This window comes from Conger conger, chromosome 13 (genome assembly GCF_963514075.1).
Source record: "Conger conger chromosome 13, fConCon1.1, whole genome shotgun sequence".
Taxonomy (NCBI): domain Eukaryota; kingdom Metazoa; phylum Chordata; class Actinopteri; order Anguilliformes; family Congridae; genus Conger; species Conger conger.
In genome coordinates this window covers 27,123,305-27,142,109 of record NC_083772.1, presented here as the reverse complement: position 1 = coordinate 27,142,109, position 18,805 = coordinate 27,123,305, and the positions used below count along the sequence as shown (strand labels likewise).

The following is an 18,805-nucleotide window of genomic DNA, read 5'->3' as shown; positions in this document are numbered from 1 at the left end:
ATGACAAAATAAAAAGCCCCACTTTCTATGCTATGTTTACCGCTGACCCGGGTGTCTAGTGTTTGGCTTCCCTCACTGCCCTCTCGACCGTGGAGTGCCCTTGACCATTAGAAAAAGAAAGAAAATCAGGGATGAGAAGAAAAAAACAGTGCCCGGCTTTGAAGATGTGTCTGGTGACACCCACATCACCCCGAGGGGGCTGAGGCGGGTAGGTGGGGGGTTGAGAGTGACTTTGATCAGGACGTTATGAAGTAGCTCGAAGTTAGCCACCCGTGTACAGGGGAGAAAGGGGGCTAGACTTGGGCATTGTTTTCCACTTCCTGCCCTCAAACAGAAAGAGGGCCAACAGGCATGTCGCTGTGCCCTCCCCACCATACCTAAACTGCACCATCACAAATCTGTACTTACATCTGCCTCAAAGTGCCAACACAGAACCCCTACAGAAAAGATCTCCCCTGCAGAATGTTATTTGCTCACACCTTCGAGATGGACGTTATATCTAGAAATGAAAGGACACGGAAGCAAAACAAAAACAGACTTTACTGCATCTATTAACTTTTTGTCCTTCTGCAAACTGACCAGTCTGGATATATCTTTGCTTTACTGAGAAATGTGTGGATCTTTTTTTTCTGTTGAAAAAAAAAAAAAACCCAATTTACTTTAATAACGATGCTATGCTCATGGGCACTTGCCTGTCAATAAATTTAAAAAGCATTTGTTATCATTCAGGAAACATGAAGGAATCCTCCCTCGATATCCATTAGTGTCTGTAAAATTAACAGTCAAGAATGTACATGTGTCTTTGCCATCTCTAATTGGCTCATAGATACCCAAAGAGTGTGGAGATTCTACAATCTTTACCCTATTACATCGATTGGTACAGTCAATGACCCTGGAATTGGGACTATTTGCTTCAAGTAATAAAAGGGATCTGTACTGGGGAAAAGCACAGGCATGTGTGATAAAGCAAATAAAATTATAGAATGGAAATAGAAGTGCATGATTATGAATTTTGAAGTATGGAGGGATATGACGCTGTGTGCTTCACTGTAAACGAGAGATTGACAATTAAACTTGGGACTCATACAGCAAGGTGTTTCTAGCTAGTGATCTACACTACCATATGGATCAAGTGCTGCCATAAATTCTACCTTCTGCTATGTTCTGTGATAATTGTTTATGATTCTGAAGGCCGACGCGGTGCCGTGAGGACTATCGTATTGTGGCCAAGTTTCCATATGAAGCTCAGAGAGCAGGCTTTCCATTTCCAAAATGCGCACACTGACATGTTGCAACAGGAACAATGGGACGTTACGTATTTGGGTTTAAGAGGAATGTTTGTAACGCATTCAGGGGTAGGCTAACCAAGTAATTACCCATTTACGTCAGCTCGTTTTGGAGCAGGTGGGACTTCAGACGTTATAATGTATGTAGGTTAGCTATTATGATTGACGGCATTGCTTGTCTGAGATGCCAAGTTTACTCCATCTTTATTAATTGCGCCGGCTTTACTGTCTGATTATTGCAAGGTCGATACAGCGTTGTAGGCGGGTTAAGCCGTGGCGTGTCATTTTAGCGTAAACAAGGTTTGCATGTAAAATGCTCTAGCACGCACGACATCATTAGCACAGCGAATAACCTTTCGCCTCATTTCATTATTTTCCAGTAGGTGTCTCCCTGAAATATCTAAGGAAGTGCACGCGACTGTTCCATATTTTATTTACTCATATTATTTCCCAGAACACGCCAAGGTGTAGTCCATTTGATATAATTGCTATATTAGGCTAGTATATGCAAATTATTAGACGATCTGTCTCCTTCAGACTTGCCACTCAATCTGACGCAGCAAGCAACTTTCTTTTTATTCACAGTTCACATTTCCTGTACTGGAAACGCTCATGTTTGAATATAATCTTTAAAATGCAAACGCACTAAACGGCCGCAGTCCCTCCCTTTGCTAATCGTGACTTCTTGTAACTGGAGACCAGCGAGGTGAGTCAATGCACTCACAAAACAAGCGCCCGACAGAGGTCAACTTCCTGGTACCGATAACCAGTTTCTTTTTTCTTTTCTTTTTTTCTTCTCTCCTATTTAATGCCAAAGCCCGCCTCCAATCGGAGTTCCTGTGCCGTGAATGGATGAAGAGAACGGACAGAAAGTGCCCTACAACAGCTGCGAGCCGCTTCCACCACAGGAGTCTGCGTAGCTGCGCACTGTGGATGAGAGATTTGTCACGCACCGCCCGGTTGAACAGAAGTTAACACGGATACACAGGCACACAGAACACTCATGAACGACCGGGATCATAACCACAAAGATAAGGAAAGACGGAGGGAAACCGAACTGATCTTAAGGTAGGCTTGGTTTCAACATAGCCTTTTCGCTGAATTTTAGAAATCAACTCGTTGGTTAGCTAGCTAAATAACCTCGATTCTTTGCTAAAATATTTCGGTATATAGCCTACACACTTGGTTACGTTGCATATACATGTATAGTTTAATAGCTAGCTAACTGAACAATAATACAACCATGTGTTATATTTTTTGTGATATGGTGTTGATTTAGCTTGCCAAATAGAAACGTGTCTAGAATAGTCACTATCTCAAAGTAGGCTACCTTGAGAAGCACCGCAGAGCCCTGCTGGCCAGAACGCAGGATCGCTTTAACAAAGAGACCCTACGTGCAAACTTGCTCGAGCAGCAATTTGGTGCTGGCACGTATCCTTCAAGCTCAACGCATTTTATCAAAGAGATCAAACATACTCCAAGGATCTGGGCATATGTAAAATCAACGAGAATACCAAAGAATCGGTATACTTTTGGTCACATTAAATCTCTCGTGAGAAAAAGTTGCTTCGAAATCACCCGACTATCACCCCATTTGAAATGTATCTCTCCGGCAGTATTTTGTAACTAGACTATTGCGCTTGCTGTCTGATAGAAATGGCACTTGATATCCGTTTCAGGGAAATTATGGATTTTTAGCGTACTTTTAGATGTGTAGCCTAGCCTATATATTATGCTGTCAAGAAACGGAGGCGCACTGACGAGCGGAGTACTTAGTCCCGAGGTGCACAAGCAGGGTCACATTGACGTCTGTTTGTAAGTGTTGCCTTTACGATTTTAACGCATATCTCTCTCTCTCTCTCTCTCTCTCATTACACAACTAATTAGGTTTTAGGAGCGTCCCTCCGTTTGGATAATGGAGAAAACTTTGCATCGACTGCAGAAGCCTGCAGACACTACTGACAAAGTTCTGGAGGAACCCCAGCTTGGTCTGGCCATGAGAAACGGAGAATTTACGAATCAACAGATGGGACTCCCTGACAAAATACCTTTAGTGAAGCCTTATTTTAAAAAGAAACACGCACAGAGGAAGTTGGATGCAAAATGTCTCCGGGCGCTGGATGATCCTATTCTGACTACGTTATTAAACTCAGATGCACTTGTAGCGAGTGATGGGGTGTTTGTGCCTCGGAACCAGCCCGGGACCCAACGGAACCTGTGCGCAGCAGTGGTGGAAAAGCAGTCCAGAATCAACCAAGTATGCTTGAAGGATGAGAGTGCTGTTCCTGGTATGATTGCCGGCGAGGAAGGCGGAGAAATATCGGATCCCTCTACTGAGCTCGGGCAACAGAGACAAAAAGTGACTGATATTCAACGGGTGACAATAGCTACTAATGAGCACCGCTTTCAGCCCCAGGCCTGCGACGTGGCGGCGCCCACTGCGGTCGTTCCCCCTGGTGAGGGGGAAAAGATGAATGACATGTACAGCTCTGAGCCTTTGCAGGGTGCAAATTGCCTTGCCATCAAAGACGGACCGCTGAAAGGAGAAATCTTTCAGGATAAAAGCGAAGAAGCCTCTTTGGATCTCGTGTTTGAACTTCTGACCCAGCTACAGTACCATACACATCAAGGCGACGCTGTATCGATCTGCGTGGATTTTCTCCAGGGGGTCTGCGTGTATGGGAGCGACTGCGGGCGGCACCACACTGTCCTACCCTACCACTGGCAAATCCGAAGAGCCGACACTCAGACTTGGCAAAGCATGTCAGATGACTCGCAAGAACAATTGGAAAGGCTCTATTGCAATCCTGACAATGAACAAGCCAGACTGAAGTTTCAGTAAGTACCTTTTTATTTTATTATCTTATTTCTTGCTTTGAATCCACTCCCTTGCAGTTGTTTGTCAAATTTTGGCAACGTGCATATCTTTTACAGTAATATCACAGTCATATATAGGTCGGAGCACAACTCTTTGGTTGCCTACACAATTATCTGTCTGACAAATAAACTGTTGCACAACTTGTAAACAAGCTCAGAGTTGCATATGCTCTATTGACAATGTGATGAATGATAGTCACAGGACTTTTGGTTCCCACAAATACTGAAGCATCATGGGTGTATCTAGTGCAGTTTGTTTCTGTATTTCCCACTGTGGCTCTTCTGACTGTGCCCTCACGCTCACAGTGCTGTTACTAAGAGGAAGTACCGTTGGCTTAATCATGAACTTGCATGACCCACTATTGCCTAGCACGGGCACCAAAAAGCAGGCTGTACTCTTGCACAGACACTCACATGCACTGTCTCCCAGATACACACACACACACACACACAGGCGCTCACACGCATGACCTCAGACACCCGGACGCTAGCAGACACACAGCTGCCTCACGCACGGATGCTTACACACATGCACTCTGAGACGCGCATCTTCAGTCGATGAGCTCACACACACATTCATGCGCTCCCTCGCAGACAGACTCACGCAAGCACTTGTCTGGACAAACATGGCATCAGTGTGATCTTAAGTGTGCACACACATTTACCAATGCTCAACATCACATGAACACCTGAAGTGGCTTTTTAGAGTGTGGATGAAGGTTAGTTCTGGCAATTGCATTTTACAATTATTTGATAAATGGGTTGGGAAATTGGGTTTAAAATGATTAACTCAGAGTTTTTTTACAGTGATAAACAGGAAATGCACACACCTACCAAAGTTTCAGAACATTGATCAACACAGTCATGAAAAAACCTGCTTGGTCGTTGGCTTCAGTAAAGTTTAAAGACTAGCTCAGAATGTAACCATGTATAGTTTATAATGTATGTGTCCATGGTACACTTGTTTTGAGATGCTTAGCCTGTATCTGTAACATGTCAGTATTTTGTTGTGGACCCTGCTGTAGACAAGCTGAGGCCATGGCTTCCTTACACACTGTGGGTCTGCTCATACTTCAAAATGTACTGTCAACATGGTTTTAACTCCCCACGCTTACAACACTTGCTGCAGTCCTGTGCTCTCTCTCACTCTCTCGCATACACATTTTTTTCTATAGCAGATGCACTGCCTGTGCCAAATAAGTGTTAAACACTCAGAGAACTAGGAGGTTGCATGACTGGAACAAAGTAATTACCTTTTTTATGATTCCTTCCTAACCTCCGGTTAGTGTCATCCTCGGCCCACAAACGAAACTCCCACGGTCAGCCCTACTCAAACCGCGACCCTATACGACTGCTACTTATGCTCTTCTTTCAGTGGGGTTCAGCTGCAGTGTATCCCTGCATTCATTGCAAGGTTTCAGAGCACGATGAGTTGTTTCACTGACATCACACCCTTGTGCAGTCTGGCTTTTTGAGCAACTACAGCCATGTTGGATGCAGCTGCATTGCACACTCTCTTGCCCGGCTCACATACCTAAGTCCTGTGACAGTGTCGGTGTGAATGCTTGTTCAATAGCAATAGCAATAGCAGTAGCAGTACTGAATGTTGACTGTTCTGTTCTGTATCGCTCTGAAAAGGCGCGGTGAGTCCCAAGAACGCGGCCTCGCGTAGCGCTGTTGACTCGCGTGTCCCTGCCCTCGCACCTTGCCTTGCTCGCAGCAATGTTGCTTTCCCATGGCAACGAGATGCCGATAACAGCACCTCGGTGCCTAAGTACGGCAGATGACAAACAAGAGGTCACGCTGTGCCGTCGGCATGGCGACGGCGTTATTTTGGCCGCTGCCGTTAAACGGGCGGCTGGAGCTTCGCCGGCGGCCAGCTGGTGGGTGAAGATGGCGGCGATAGGAGGAAAGTGTGTACTCAGCACCTCTGCTCCCTCTGGGAAGCAGTGGGACTAATGTGTGAACAGCTTCTCATCCCCCCCCTCTCCCAAAGTGCAGGCATGGGGCACAGGTTAACCCACACACCTGTGTGTGTGTGTGTGTGTGTGTGTGTGTGTGCGCATGTGTGTGTGTGTTCTCCTGGCCTTTTCTCTTTTTCTGTTCCTCCTACCATAGTTGTTTTATGACGTTGGAAGAATGATAAACGCATTCACTTGTCAGTGAGTGACACTGACGGCTGAATGCAAAGGGCACACTGACCCGAAACAGGTGTGTGTGTGTGAAGGAGCGTGTGACTCGGCCGGCGAGATGAGTCACCGGGTGAGGCCGCCTGCTTTTTTCCTTAGTGTTGTTTTTTTTACCGTTTAACTTCCCTTCTTGTCTGGACTGAACCTTATGGGGGAAAACGTGTTCCAGTTCCTCCTAACTGAACAGATCATTCCATTCTGTGGGCACTTCTTTTACCGAAGCCAGTTCCTCTCATTGGCTTCCTCCATCCTGTCCTCCGGTGCTATGGAGGAATGCGGGTAGAGTAGGGAACAGGCTGCAGTGGAGCGGGTGCTTCATGTCCCCAACCCTGTGAGGTGGGGCTGGGGAGCGGTGGAGGCCAGGTGACCAAAGGTGAGGCCGTAGTGGCCCATGGCGTTGGACGGGGGTGAAATGTGAAGCGTCGGTCAGCCTCTCGTTTTATTCTTGGAAATTTGTCAGGGGGAAGCGCGGAAGTCCGAAGGGCAGGAAGGACTGATTCAGCCTGGTCACTCAAGGTGACTGTGTGTGTGTGTGTGTGTGTGCGTGCGTGCTGGAGCATGTCTCTCAGTCTGTTTGCTGTCTGTTCCTCTGTGGAGCATGACAGGCCTGACTGCAGACTACTCCCTGGTCCTGCATCAGGCTGTCAATCCCCAGTGTGTCAGGCTGCTTTAGTCTGTACCCGTCTCTGCCAGTGTGGACCTGCACTCTAATACAGTGTGCCAGGCTGTTTCAGCCTGTACCCGTCTGCCAGTGTGGACCTGCACTCTAATACAGTGTGCCAGGCTGTTTCAGCCTGTACCCGTCTGCCAGTGTGGACCTGCACTCTAATACAATGTGCCAGGCTGTTTCAGCCTGTACCCGTCTCTGCCAGTGTGGACCTGCACTCTAATACTGCAGCTCCCCAGTGTGCCAGGCTGTTTCAGCCTGTACCTGTCTCTGCCAGTGTAAGGGGAGATCTGCTCCCAGAGGACTAAAACTATTCTCTCCCAGTATTTTTTCAATATTGTAAGGAGGGTAACGTAAACGTACCATTTTCTGGACACATAGTTAGCTCACCATGTTCCGAACAGCAACTTTCATGAAGAATAACCAAAAAAAAACTTCAAGATCAGCTTTGGTTTGTGTGTGTGTAAAGTATATTTCCTTCCGTTTTCATACAAACTTGGTGCGAGTCACATATGTGATCCATTTCAGCATACAGTGACACGGTAATAGTGCTCCACTGTGACATTGTGGTGGACAAGCTGTTGCTAACGAGAGACTACGAACCGGCCAGGTTTATACGGCGGGGTTTGGACCATTGTAAGCTAACCTGGTCTTCCGAACACAGGGACGTTGTGCAGTTGTTTGTTGTTTTCTCTATAGTCATTTGTCCAATTCACATGAATAAAGGTGTTTTAGTGTCTGAGATAGTCATTAAGCAACCTTAATCATTAACCACATTCCTGTGGAAAAACTGCCATTGAACGGACGTTAACTTCTGGTGGAAGCAGCCGCTTCCCCGTGCTCTATTGGGACAGTGAGGTTACGTTAACTGCAGTGTGTGGAAGGGACTCTATGTGCCGTATGCTGCTGTGGTTGCCAGAAACCTGTCGCCATTCTGTCTTCCCCCTCTCTTTTTGTATTCTCTTCTTGTTTTTGTCAGTGTCTGTCTCTCACGCTCTCTCCCTCTCTTACACTATCACACGCTCTCTCTGACTTTTTCTGCACCAAAAATTCTAGAAAGCATATAATCGGTGTAATAGTGTTGGGTTTAGAAAATGTGTGTGGGCTTCGTTGGAGGGGATTGTGTCTCTGTCAGTTGGGGGGTACAGTCTCAGCTTCACTGTGGCCCAATGGACCCAGATCTCCAGGAGACCATTGTATTGCTTATTGGGTGCATTCACATGTTAAATCCAACTCCTTTCCAAGCACAATAAATTAAAGTGTTTTTTGCACCCCCCCTCTCAACCTCTGTGTGGTTGAGCTGTTACTTAAACATGAAAGATAAGCCTTTCTTATGTGTAATTGGACACTTCCTGATTCCAGCGGTGAACACATACTGTAGGAGCCGTGCCCCTCGCTGGTGGCTCTGGAGATGTGGCCGAGTGATAGGTAGATGCGATATGACCGTGTCATCGCCAGGCAGCACAGGGCTAAGTCACCACGGCGACCTAGCGGTGGGCTACGTCAGTGGGACTTGAAACGCACTCCCCAGGTGTTGTTTGGCATTGGGGTGGGGTGGGGTGGGGTGGGGGGGGGGGGGGTACTGGTGGGGGATAACAGCTTCTTTGAAGGAACCCCCCCTCCCTGTTCTCCTTTCTTCACAGTGGCTTACCCACTCTGCCTCCAGGTCATATGCTCTCCCTCTTTCTTTCTCTCCTGCTGTCTCCTCTCCTCCACTGCCGTGTTGTGATGACATTGGTTTTTATGGTTGTTGTTTGTTTAGAGTTTGAGTGAAAGTAGAGTTGGGAGTGAGGGCACGAGTTTGCTCGATAGCCCGGAACCTTCCCGGGCAGAAGGAAAATACCGTTCGCTGCAGACACTGGTGTAAACGACGCGCTAATGAACAGAGAGAATCGCTCCTCGCACTTAATTTAACAGCCGGAATTTTATTTTTAGAGGGGAGCTAGTTAGCCGTAGAAGAGTTTGGCATGTCTGTGGGGCGGGGGTGGGGGTGGACAGGGCTATCAAAGGTCAGGGTGCAGTTCATCTGGAGGGAATTCACAAGGGCAGAGGTCACTTTCTCACATGGCTTGGCCCACCGTGCCCCCATTTGTGACCCGTACTGAAAACCACCCCCCCCCACCGACTCGGTATTATGGCGAATGGTCACCGTGGATGCCTGGTCACTGTGGATAGGTTCCCCTCGAGGCTGCTGTGTCAGAGGGTAATCTGTGTGTGTGTGTGTGTGTGTGTGTGTGTGTGTGTCCTGCTGCCAGTGTGCGTCAGCTCTCCCATCATAAGGCTCTCATGTGACTTAAGTTCAAAAGGTTCTGGTGCCTGGGTAAGTGTTTACGAATAGGTCCGTGTGTGATGTGGTCAGGTGTTCCACACTGTGTGTGTGTGTGTGTGTGTGTGTGTGTTTACATTGACATTTTTGTCATTTGGCAGATGCTTTTAATCCAAAGCGATTTACAAGTGCATAGGTTCTTCCACAAGTTAAAGCATCACATCCATAACTAGTAAGATACACATGAAGTGTTGTTCTAAACATATAGTGCAATTATTATTATTATTATTTTTATTTTTTTTGGGGGTTAGACAAGAAGGATAGGGATATCAGAAAGGGGGGCTGGGAAATCAGGAGGGAGGACTAAGGTACAGTTTGAAAAGGTGTGTGTGTGTGTGTGTGTGTGTGTGTGTGTGTGTGTGTGTGTGTGTGTGTGTGTGTGTGTGTGTGTGTGTGTGTGTGTGTGTGTGTGTGTGTGTGTGTGTGTGTGTGTGTGTGTGTGTGTGTGTGTGTGACCTGCACATGTGTGATGGGGAACTTGGTAGCCCCAACCAGAAAGATATGCAAATACACACACGCACTCACACAGACATGCACACACGCACACAAAGTCTCTCTGCTGGCCCTTGTGCTGGTGCAGGTGTTGACAGAGCTCTTTGTCTGGTCTCTATCCCTTCATGTGCACTCAGTGCAGTGCAGAAAGCATTCCAGTAGGGGAGTGATCGAGTGACCCCCCCTCCCACCCCCCCACTGCCCTCAGACCTTTCCAAATCTCACTGCTGCTCACTGCCCCTTCCCCCAGACCACCCGATCCATGTCCCTGCTCCTATTTAAACACACACACACACACACACACACACAGCCTTTGGCCATAGGTAGGCTCTCACTGTGCTGGTCTCTGTGGAGTCGCTTCATCACCGCACTGCCCGCTGTGACACGCGTGTTGTCTGCTGTCACCGGGCCTTTCGACGGGCGGGGACGGTTTCGCTCTGAGAGACGCCACAGAGGGAACACGGCCTTCTATACAGGGCTGCGATGTTCCTTTCTCCCTCTCTCTGTCCCTGTCACTGCCTCAGAGATAAAAGTTCTGTTCGCTGCACAGTTCACCCCTGCTTTTGCGTAGTTTTCTGTAAAAAGCCGCATACGAGCCGTTTTATTTTTTCACCCTGTGGCTTTACTGGCCGCTCCAAGAATAGACGTGTATTTCGGTTCCTCTGCGTGAGAGGGCCATGGCGTGTGTGGGGGGGGGGGGGCAGCTGGTAACGGACGCCAATGATGACGAGGGAGGGCTGTGAGGTGACAGTGCATTACTCAGCTCCGCTTCGGAGCGAAACTGATGAGCCAGTGCTTTTCAGGCAAGGGAAGCGGTCCTCGCCCCAAGGGCAGTTTCTGTATGAGACTGGAGGGAGCGGTCCCTTTGGGCCTGCCCTACCGTACAGGCGCAGTTTTCGGTACTATGAGCTGTAAGTGTGTGTGTGTGTGTGTGTTTGTGTGTGTGTGTTCTTCAAAAGGCGTAAGGTGTGACATTCTGAGAAAATGGCTGTTCGGGCCTTCACCTCCCGCTAGCCCGCTTAGACGTGCTCCGGCCCACTTCTCTGCTGTTAACAGCATTCCAGGCAGCGGTGCTTTCTCAGGCTCACGGAGGCCGGTCACAGGCTGTTCTGGACACTGAGGGCTGGGAGCTGCTGAGCCTAGCTTATTCAGGCACAGACCGTGCAGAACTCTACTGTCGGGGTCCGTTGCCGGGGGCGCGGGTGAACGGACGTGGGGGGATGTTGTGAGCCTGGGCGAAACGACCAGATTTTTTATGTGTTTTTTTTTTTTGCTAGTCATGCAGGCATGTGATGGAATTTAGAGCTGGGCTGAGTAATATCGCAGCCATGAAATATCAGAAACGATCCCTTTAGTGTGTGTTTGTGTGTGTGTGTTTCGCTGTGTCACGTGTGCTCGTGTAAGCAGTGTTTGGAGTGACCCCTGTCAAAAACATCCACAGACCATGTGTTTTGCAACACTTTTGATTTATTTTGTGAATGTGTGTGCTTGTTTAGCGAGGGGGATTAGCCTACATTTGAACTTCTATCCGGAGAGCTCTCGTGGCGTTGTGTTGTTTCTAAAGGCCGTTGAGAGGCTGTTTCTGCAGTCTTTCTCCCTCCGTCCCCGTTGCCGTGGCGCTGAGTAGCGAGTAGCGTGCTGGTCAGACGGTTCAGCTTCTCCTCCCGCTGCTCTCCCACACACCACCGCTTGTCTCTACCCATGAAATATCGCACCATGGCATTATGTTTCCCCTGCATCTCCGCTGGGTTTAGGCGCATATGAAAGGTAAACACTCGCAGTGGCACTCCGGTGGGGAGAGACTGTTACTAGATGGTACAGCACAGCCTGTGGGAGATTTATTAACAATTGACGGCCACCTGACCCCTGTCCCCAAACTCGTGTTTGCATATGTGTGTTGAGCCACCTGGGTAAAACATGAAGTCTCTGTACAGCGGCTAAACATAATGGGCAGGTGTTCTGGTTTTTACGCCACCCTAGTTGAATATCTTGTTCCTCCCGCACAGTGTGCTCTAACTGATAAAGTCCATGTGAAAGATCCATTGTGTACGGAGCCCAGGTCTGTGGGACTGACTGTTTTCTGCTGTTATCTTCCCTGCAGGGGCCGTGTGTTCACCTTGGATTTCAGCTCCATGCGGGTGTGCGACCTGCATTTCGACCAGGTCCGCCGACTGTCCACGCCCCCCAGCTCAGTGACCACGCCCACGTTATCTAACCCCACCCCCAACTGCCAGACACTCTGGAAGTACTACTGCAGAGACAACTTTGGCTGGAGGGAGTACTCTGAGGTAGGGCTTGAGCGTGTGGACAAACACACACACACACACACACACACACACACACACATGCACGCACTGTACCATAAAGCCATATTCTTTATCAGGCTATAAACTCTACTCACAAAGCACAGCCTTAAAAAGGCACTGACACCATGTTATCCTGAACACTGTGCGAGGATGTTGCGTGCCTCAGTCAGTAGAAATGTAGAAATCATTACCCATTGCTTTACAGCTGGTGTTATTGAGGCATGTACTCGGTAAAGGGAGTGTGATGCTCACTTGCAAAATGTTGCCTTGCTCTTCCATTTTGTCACTAACCCTGCCCAGAGTCCTTCCACCCTGTCAGTCGAGAAGCGGCCAGCAAATGTTGCAAAGTGTCAAGTGACACAAACCTTTTTTGGAACGAGTAGTTCCTCAGTTCCATAGAAGCCTTAAGCCAGTGGTTTCATCCATTTGGCTGTGCCTTAATCAGATTTGCACAGTGCTTTCACAATAGATGGGTTCCCTTTTGACATTTAACTTCCTGCATTATTTCCGGTGAAATAAATACTACATTTACAGCAGTCTATGAAGTCAGGGCAGAAAGATGAGTGTTTGTTGAGAATAGACCGCAGAGAGAGCAGCCTGTAAGGACATCTTTAAGTACAGCCCTTAGTTCCCTAGTTGAGGTTCACTAATTCCTGCTGATGAGTGATCAGTATTGTAATTCCCAGAGAATAAGACTCCCGATCACTGATCAGTGTTCTACTCCAGGGAAAATAAGACATCCAAGAATTTCAGTTCTGGCTATACTGGTCTTGAGACCTGCCCAATCTTTTTTTTCTTGGAACAGAAAGTGCCTTTATTGAAAGAAATCTATTGTGACAATTGAGGGATTAGCCAAACTGTGTTTAGCACATGCGACCGCGGCCTGCGGACTGGACTGAGCGTTTCTGTCTCGGTTGTCCAGCCGGTGGTTCGACTCATTGAAGAAGCCAGCGGGCGTGGCCTGAAAGAAGTCCGCTTCATCACCCTCCAGAACCAGTATATCCTGAACATCTGGGAGGGCTTTCAGCAGAACGCCGTCTTCGGCTTCCGCCGGCAGATCAAGAAAAGGCCGCTCTTCCTCTCCACCGTGATGCTCATGCCTTACCTGCAGTAAGTATCTCCGACACCACGCCCCAAGCCTTTCTCAAACCCAGGCCACTCCTCCAAAACCAAGTCAAACCAGCCCAGAAAACCTCTCGAGCAGCGACCACACCCAAAAACCTGCTCGAACACGGGCCATTCCCCCAGTAACCTTCATGAAACACAGGCCATTACCCGTGGGAAAAACAACAACCAGCGCTGCCTGTACCTCCAGAACACGTTTCCTTTGTGCTCTCCCCTTCAGCTCACAAATGGAATTGCTCTGGAGAAAAAAAAAAAAAAAAAAGGTTACAGACAGAATGAGCTGCATGAATGGGACAGTTAAAGCAAGTGGGAGCAGGAATGTGGTAGCCCAAAGGGGGGTGGGGGGTAGGGGGAACTCTCAGCCCCGAAGCTCTTCTGTCGGGAGAGCGTCGATGACGTTCCGCCTGTATCCTGGTTTGCATGCTGGCCACCAGCGCTCCCGGTGACAAGGATGTCGTTATGCCACAGGCCCAAAGAGCCGTATGCAAACTAAGGGGGAGGGTTATTTGACTGGCTGAGTTCGGTAGCGGAGGGCAGGCAAGCGCAGGTGTCTGGTGTAGTGAACCCGGAGCACTCTCTGTTCCCCTTGTTTGTGAAGTCTTTGGGGAGGTCGACGCGCTCTGTACAGTTAACTCTGCGGCAAACTGAGAGGAGCAGGCAGGTCTGTGCCGTTCTCAGGCTTCACTTCCTGTGCTCAGTACTCTTTTCCTCTGTTTGTTCTTCTCTGCCAAGCGCCCCCCTGTAATCCAGTGTTCTGTTATGCTGAACTTGCAGTGAGTTCTATTCATTCCTATGCCGCGTGGGAGAGAGGACGTGTGTGTGCGTTGGGGGGGCCGCGCGCGTGTGTGTCCGTGCAGCACCAGTGTTCCTCCGGCCCAGCGGATATCCGAAAGCTTGTCGTGCCCGGCCCCCCTTATCTGGGCAGAGTTTAAGCGGGGATCAGGGGAGGGTGTGCTCTTACAGCGTGGTGAGGGGGGAGCGGGGCTGTTGTTGCCGGTGGGGAGGGTGTAGGTTGGGGGGTAAGAGTCTGGCCCCGCCATTGACATGCGGCTCCTGTTCCAGAGGACGGGCCAGCGCTCAGCCCGGCCTCCCAGCTGGAAGCTCTGTTCTCAGGAACACATTGTCCTGAGCTCAGGAGTGGAAGTCATTAGCTTGATTGGCAGTTTTGGCTCCACTGCAGCTTGCAGAATTCGTTCTCGCTCTGCCAAATAAATCCTGCCCTCCCCTCCAAATGCTCAGCAACACTCTCTCTCTGTCTCTCTCTCTCATTCTCTCTCTCGGTCTCCTTCCCTCCCTCCCTCTTGTTCTCTGTCTCTGTCTGTCTCTACTGCTCTCTCTCTCTCTCCCTTTCTCTCTCTCCACCTCTCTACCCTTCTCTCCCTCACTTCAGTTAGTTGTTGCTACTCTGGCCTGAATTCTCTAGTAAGGGTGACGAGCACCTGAATCATCTTGTTTATCAACTTTATTCAGTTTATACACCATGTGGAACAATCTTCCTGGCATTAGAAGGATTAATATGCTTCACGTTTGGAAAAGACACGGAGAAGGCAGACACCTTCTTCTTTCTGGGGTGTTGGCGTGTCGATCCGGTTTGTGTGAGGCTATTATAAGTACTTTGAAATTAAGTGTTCAGTGGTTTTTACATGTATACATGTGTATACCTCAGCATATACATGTACTGTGTACTGACCCCAGATGGTCTGTCCCCAGCTACATTTTGCCAGAGACTACAGAATTGGCACTCATTGCCTCTGCTTGTCAGTTGGTTTTAAAGAGATGGATTGTGGGTAATGGCTCTGTGATAGACTGTCATGCTGAATCACCCTTAATTGCATATGTACACAGTCCATTCCCTGTACGTGTATATCAGATAATTGCATACTCCGTATTGAGTGCAGTGTGCAGGCGGATCCCCTTTAAACCTCATTCAGTTTGCATACTCCTGTTAGGTGCACGCTTTGCGTGCAACATGTCATGAAGGTGAAAGTTTATTTTACTGAATGTCACCACTTACGCATGAGGCCATTCTGTCCGTATTGATATGTTGTTACTGGTTTTCTTGTGAAAGATTCTCCTCCTAACACCCGCATTCTCCACCCCCGCCTGCAGGACTCTGGGCGGTTTGGGCTCTCAGAGCCCCGGGCCCCTGCCTCTGTCTCCTACCTCGCACGCCTCGCCCAAGGCCTACCCCGAGACGTGGCTCAACATGGGCTCCTGCCAGGACTTCCTCCAAGTGCCCGTGTCCAAAGAGGACCGGAGCTACCGCACCGTCTACAGCCTTTTCCACAAGACCGTGTCGGAAACCCGATTCCGCATCCTGAAGATCCTGCGTGTGCAGAACCCCTTCCTCTGGGAGAAGTACAAGAGGTGAGACGGGCGCTGGCACCTAAATGGGATTAGCGGTGCGGTCACGCTCACCGGGGTCATGTTACCTGCAGCGCTCGTGTTGTTGACGTTACGTCGCTTGTCTGCTTAGCAGGTGCTCTCATGCCAGGCATTTTTAGTTAATATTGATTTATATGGATATTCACTGAAGCATATAGGGATAAGTACCGGGCTCAAGGGTACGGCTGCACCGTCCTCCCGGGATTTCGTATGGCCGTCGATATTGATTACAGTCACGGCCGCAGACGCCCGCCTGGTTCCAGTTGTGGGTTCGGGAATGTGGGAAGGGAGATTCGGTGCAGCGGGAAAGTTCCTTTGCGGGAGGGGGAGAGCAGGTGTTTTGGGTTACAGGGTGAATGGAGCTGGGTGGGAGGAGGGGGGGGGGGGTTGTGGCGTTTCAACAGAAATGGAAGATGAGGGCAGAGTTTTGCGTGCTGCGAGAGGGAGCAATTTGACTGTTCCACGACAGGATATGCAAAGGGGGGAGGTGGGCGCTGTTTTTCAGCTGGAGCTCGGCTCTGAGTGACAGCGTACGGGAGGGCGAAGGGGCTGTCATTTCTGATGGCAGTGGAAAGGGGTGGGGAGCGGCGCAGAGGAGGCAGCTAGTGCGTCAGGGCTGGGGAGTGGGAGGCAGATGAGTCACTTTGTACCTCGCTCACAGCCCTGCGTACGCGTCTGAACTCACGACCATGAGTAGACAGGATCGCCCTTCCTGCTTCCTGTTCTCCCCGTCCTCTTTTCCTCTGACTCTTCTTCTAAATATCATGAAAGTGAGCGATGAGAACCAGGCAGGTGGATGTGCTGTGAAGACTTAAGCAAGAAAGAGGGAGGGAGGCACAGAGAGAGAGAGGTGTTGGGGAAGTAAGTGAGGCTGAGAAATGAGAATCTCGGCAGTGTGTGCGTGAGGCGCCTGGTCTCCACCCGCGAGTGGCGGTTGAGCAGGGGCTGACCACAGGCTTGCAGTCGCAGGGCAGGTTGCTCCACATGCCTCAGCACCGCTGAAAGGAGCAGCAGCCGATCTCTCGTCAGAGCACAAAGGGGGTAGCCCTTTTTCGGCTGTCTGCATTCCCAAAAGGACGGTCACGGGAACTGGGAGCTTGTGTGTTTCCTGCTGGCGTTCCCACGGCGATCTCCCGCTGCGCTCCGCTCTCATTCTCCGGCCCCTTTTCCCAGCACTCGAGCTGGAACCTTCCGGCAGTTTCCCCGAATGTCCGCCAGCACGGAGTATTGTCGAGGTTTAACGCGTCTCTCTTCCTCTCCCCTTTCCTTCTACAGGAAGAAGGAGTACATGTCGCGGAAGATGTCGGAGATGGACCGCATGCTGAACGAACGCCACCTGTTCCACGGCACCTCGCAGGACGTGGTGGAGGGCATCAGCAAGCACAACTTCGACCCGCGCGTGTGCGGAAAACACGCCACCATGTTCGGCCAGGGCAGCTACTTCGCCCGCAAGGCCGTGTACTCGCACAACTTCTCCAAGCGCTCGTCCAAGGGAGTGCACTGCATGTTCCTGGCCAAGGTCCTGACGGGCAAGTTCACGGTGGGCAACCCCTCCATGCGCCGCCCCCCGCCCCTGCACCCGGGCAACCCCTCCAGCGACCTCTTCGACTCCTGCGTGGACAACTGGGTGGACCCGCAGATATTCGTCATCTTCAACGACGACCAGAGCTACCCCTACTTCATCATCCAGTACGAGGAGGTGTCGAACACTGTGCCCGTCTGAGGGCCGAAGGGCTGTCCTCGCCCGCCCCCTCTCTTCCAGCGGCTGCCCCTCCACTGCGAGGCCCCGTTTCAGTAGCTCTTGTCCCCCCCCCTTCCCCCGGCCCGGCGTTCTGTACCCCGCACGCCCGAGGGGCTCGGAGCCAGCGCGGGGCTGTTCTTCGTGCCGGTTGGGCCGGCCGGGCCCATCCCGGGGGCAGACAGCTGCGCTCCAGCTCTGTCCCGCCCGCCTGCGATGGCGCCGCCCAACACCCCCCGCCCCCTTTGTTTTTGTTTTTTTTCTGTTTGTTATTTTTGCTGTTCCCTCTCCAGTTTAGATTTTGTGAGAAGGTGTACATATGTTTTCATTGTTTATATTTGAACTGTGTGCCTTTTGTTCATAAAAAATGTTTATTTATGTTAGTAAATGTAACGTTGAAATGAATAAAATGTTTTATTGAAAAAAATGGATGACATTTGAGGCGACTCATTTATGATTATAGTCGTGTCCACCTATTTTGGGATGAAAGTATCAGTATATTTTCATGGCAGCGCTTGTGTGTGCGGTTGTGTCCATGTCCGTGTATGTGTGCCTCTGCCCTACACCGTCCTTGCTCGACATGGTTAATGTCATTTGTGCCTTACTTATCGCTGTGACAACAAGAGAACAAGAGTCCTTTGTGGGTGGGCTCTTCAAACTCCGGATCCAATAAAGAAGCCCCTCCCACCTAGCTTTCCCTTGGAGCCTGCTATCAGGCACTGGCTGCTGTGGAGTATCCCAGGTCTTCATTGTTCTTTTATGTTTACGACTCCTGGTGGAAAAATAGTCCTGATCACCACGGTAACAGAACGTTTCCCCGACTGCCTTACTGGCCGAGCTGAGCGTATGTGCTGGCTGTCGCCACTCTGTACTCCCCCTCCCCCAAGAGAGACCAGATTCAGTTTTTTAGCAAATGATCATTTCATTTGTGATGTGTTTTTAAAACTCTCTTCTATTCGGAAAAAAAAGAACAAATTTGTAGAGGTTTTGGCAGAATATTTTATATTTTAACTGGAAAATTGGCATGGAATTGTCATGCGTTTTTGACACTAATTGGACACATTGTGAAACCTGAGGTGTTCGAATCGCAGCAGTTGCTAATGAAGCAGAATAATATGCAAAGGTGTTTGACTTGAGTGGGGGTTTGAATGCAAAGAGCCATTCAAGAATATTCAGTAAGGCAGGAGACCTGTGGAGACCGGTGAAAAGTTGGACCCTAAATAAACTATATATATATATATATATATATATATATATATATATATATATTGTTTCATAATAAATACATTTTTTGTATGGTGAAGTAGTGCTTTCAGAGATTAAACAAAAATAAATAAAAAGACAAGAAGAAACTAAAGAATAGTTTGCAGACTTTAAATATATAACAGAGAACATACACCAGAAATTAAAAATC

At 49.3% G+C, this 18,805-nt stretch overlaps 1 protein-coding gene across 2 annotated transcripts; it reads left to right on the top strand.

Annotated features, from left to right (window-relative positions):
• The first annotated feature begins 1,850 nt into the window (after nt 1-1,850).
• On the top strand, nt 1,851-17,818 carry tiparp (TCDD-inducible poly(ADP-ribose) polymerase). 2 transcript variants are annotated; one of them, XM_061218135.1, is made up of 7 exons: nt 1,851-1,992; nt 2,104-2,354; nt 3,174-4,124; nt 11,939-12,125; nt 13,066-13,253; nt 15,378-15,635; nt 16,929-17,818. In XM_061218135.1, exons 3-7 carry the CDS (start codon nt 3,202-3,204, stop codon nt 17,374-17,376), a joined length of 2,004 nt encoding a protein of 667 aa, XP_061074119.1. In that variant the 5' UTR covers nt 1,851-1,992; nt 2,104-2,354; nt 3,174-3,201; the 3' UTR covers nt 17,377-17,818. The 2 variants fall into 2 exon arrangements, with proteins under 2 accessions (XP_061074119.1, XP_061074120.1); XM_061218136.1 differs by lacking the exon at nt 1,851-1,992 and having other exon boundaries at nt 2,041-2,354.
• Nucleotides 17,819-18,805: the final 987 nt, after the last annotated feature.

Coding starts and splice junctions, on each gene's coding strand:
- tiparp (XM_061218135.1), top strand. CDS start 3,202: ATGGAGAAAACTTTGCATCGACTGCAGAAGCCTGCAGACACTACTGAC. Junction 13,254..15,377: donor ATGCTCATGCCTTACCTGCA/GTAAGTATCTCC, acceptor CCCCGCCTGCAG/GACTCTGGGCGGTTTGGGCT. Junction 15,636..16,928: donor CTCTGGGAGAAGTACAAGAG/GTGAGACGGGCG, acceptor TTCCTTCTACAG/GAAGAAGGAGTACATGTCGC.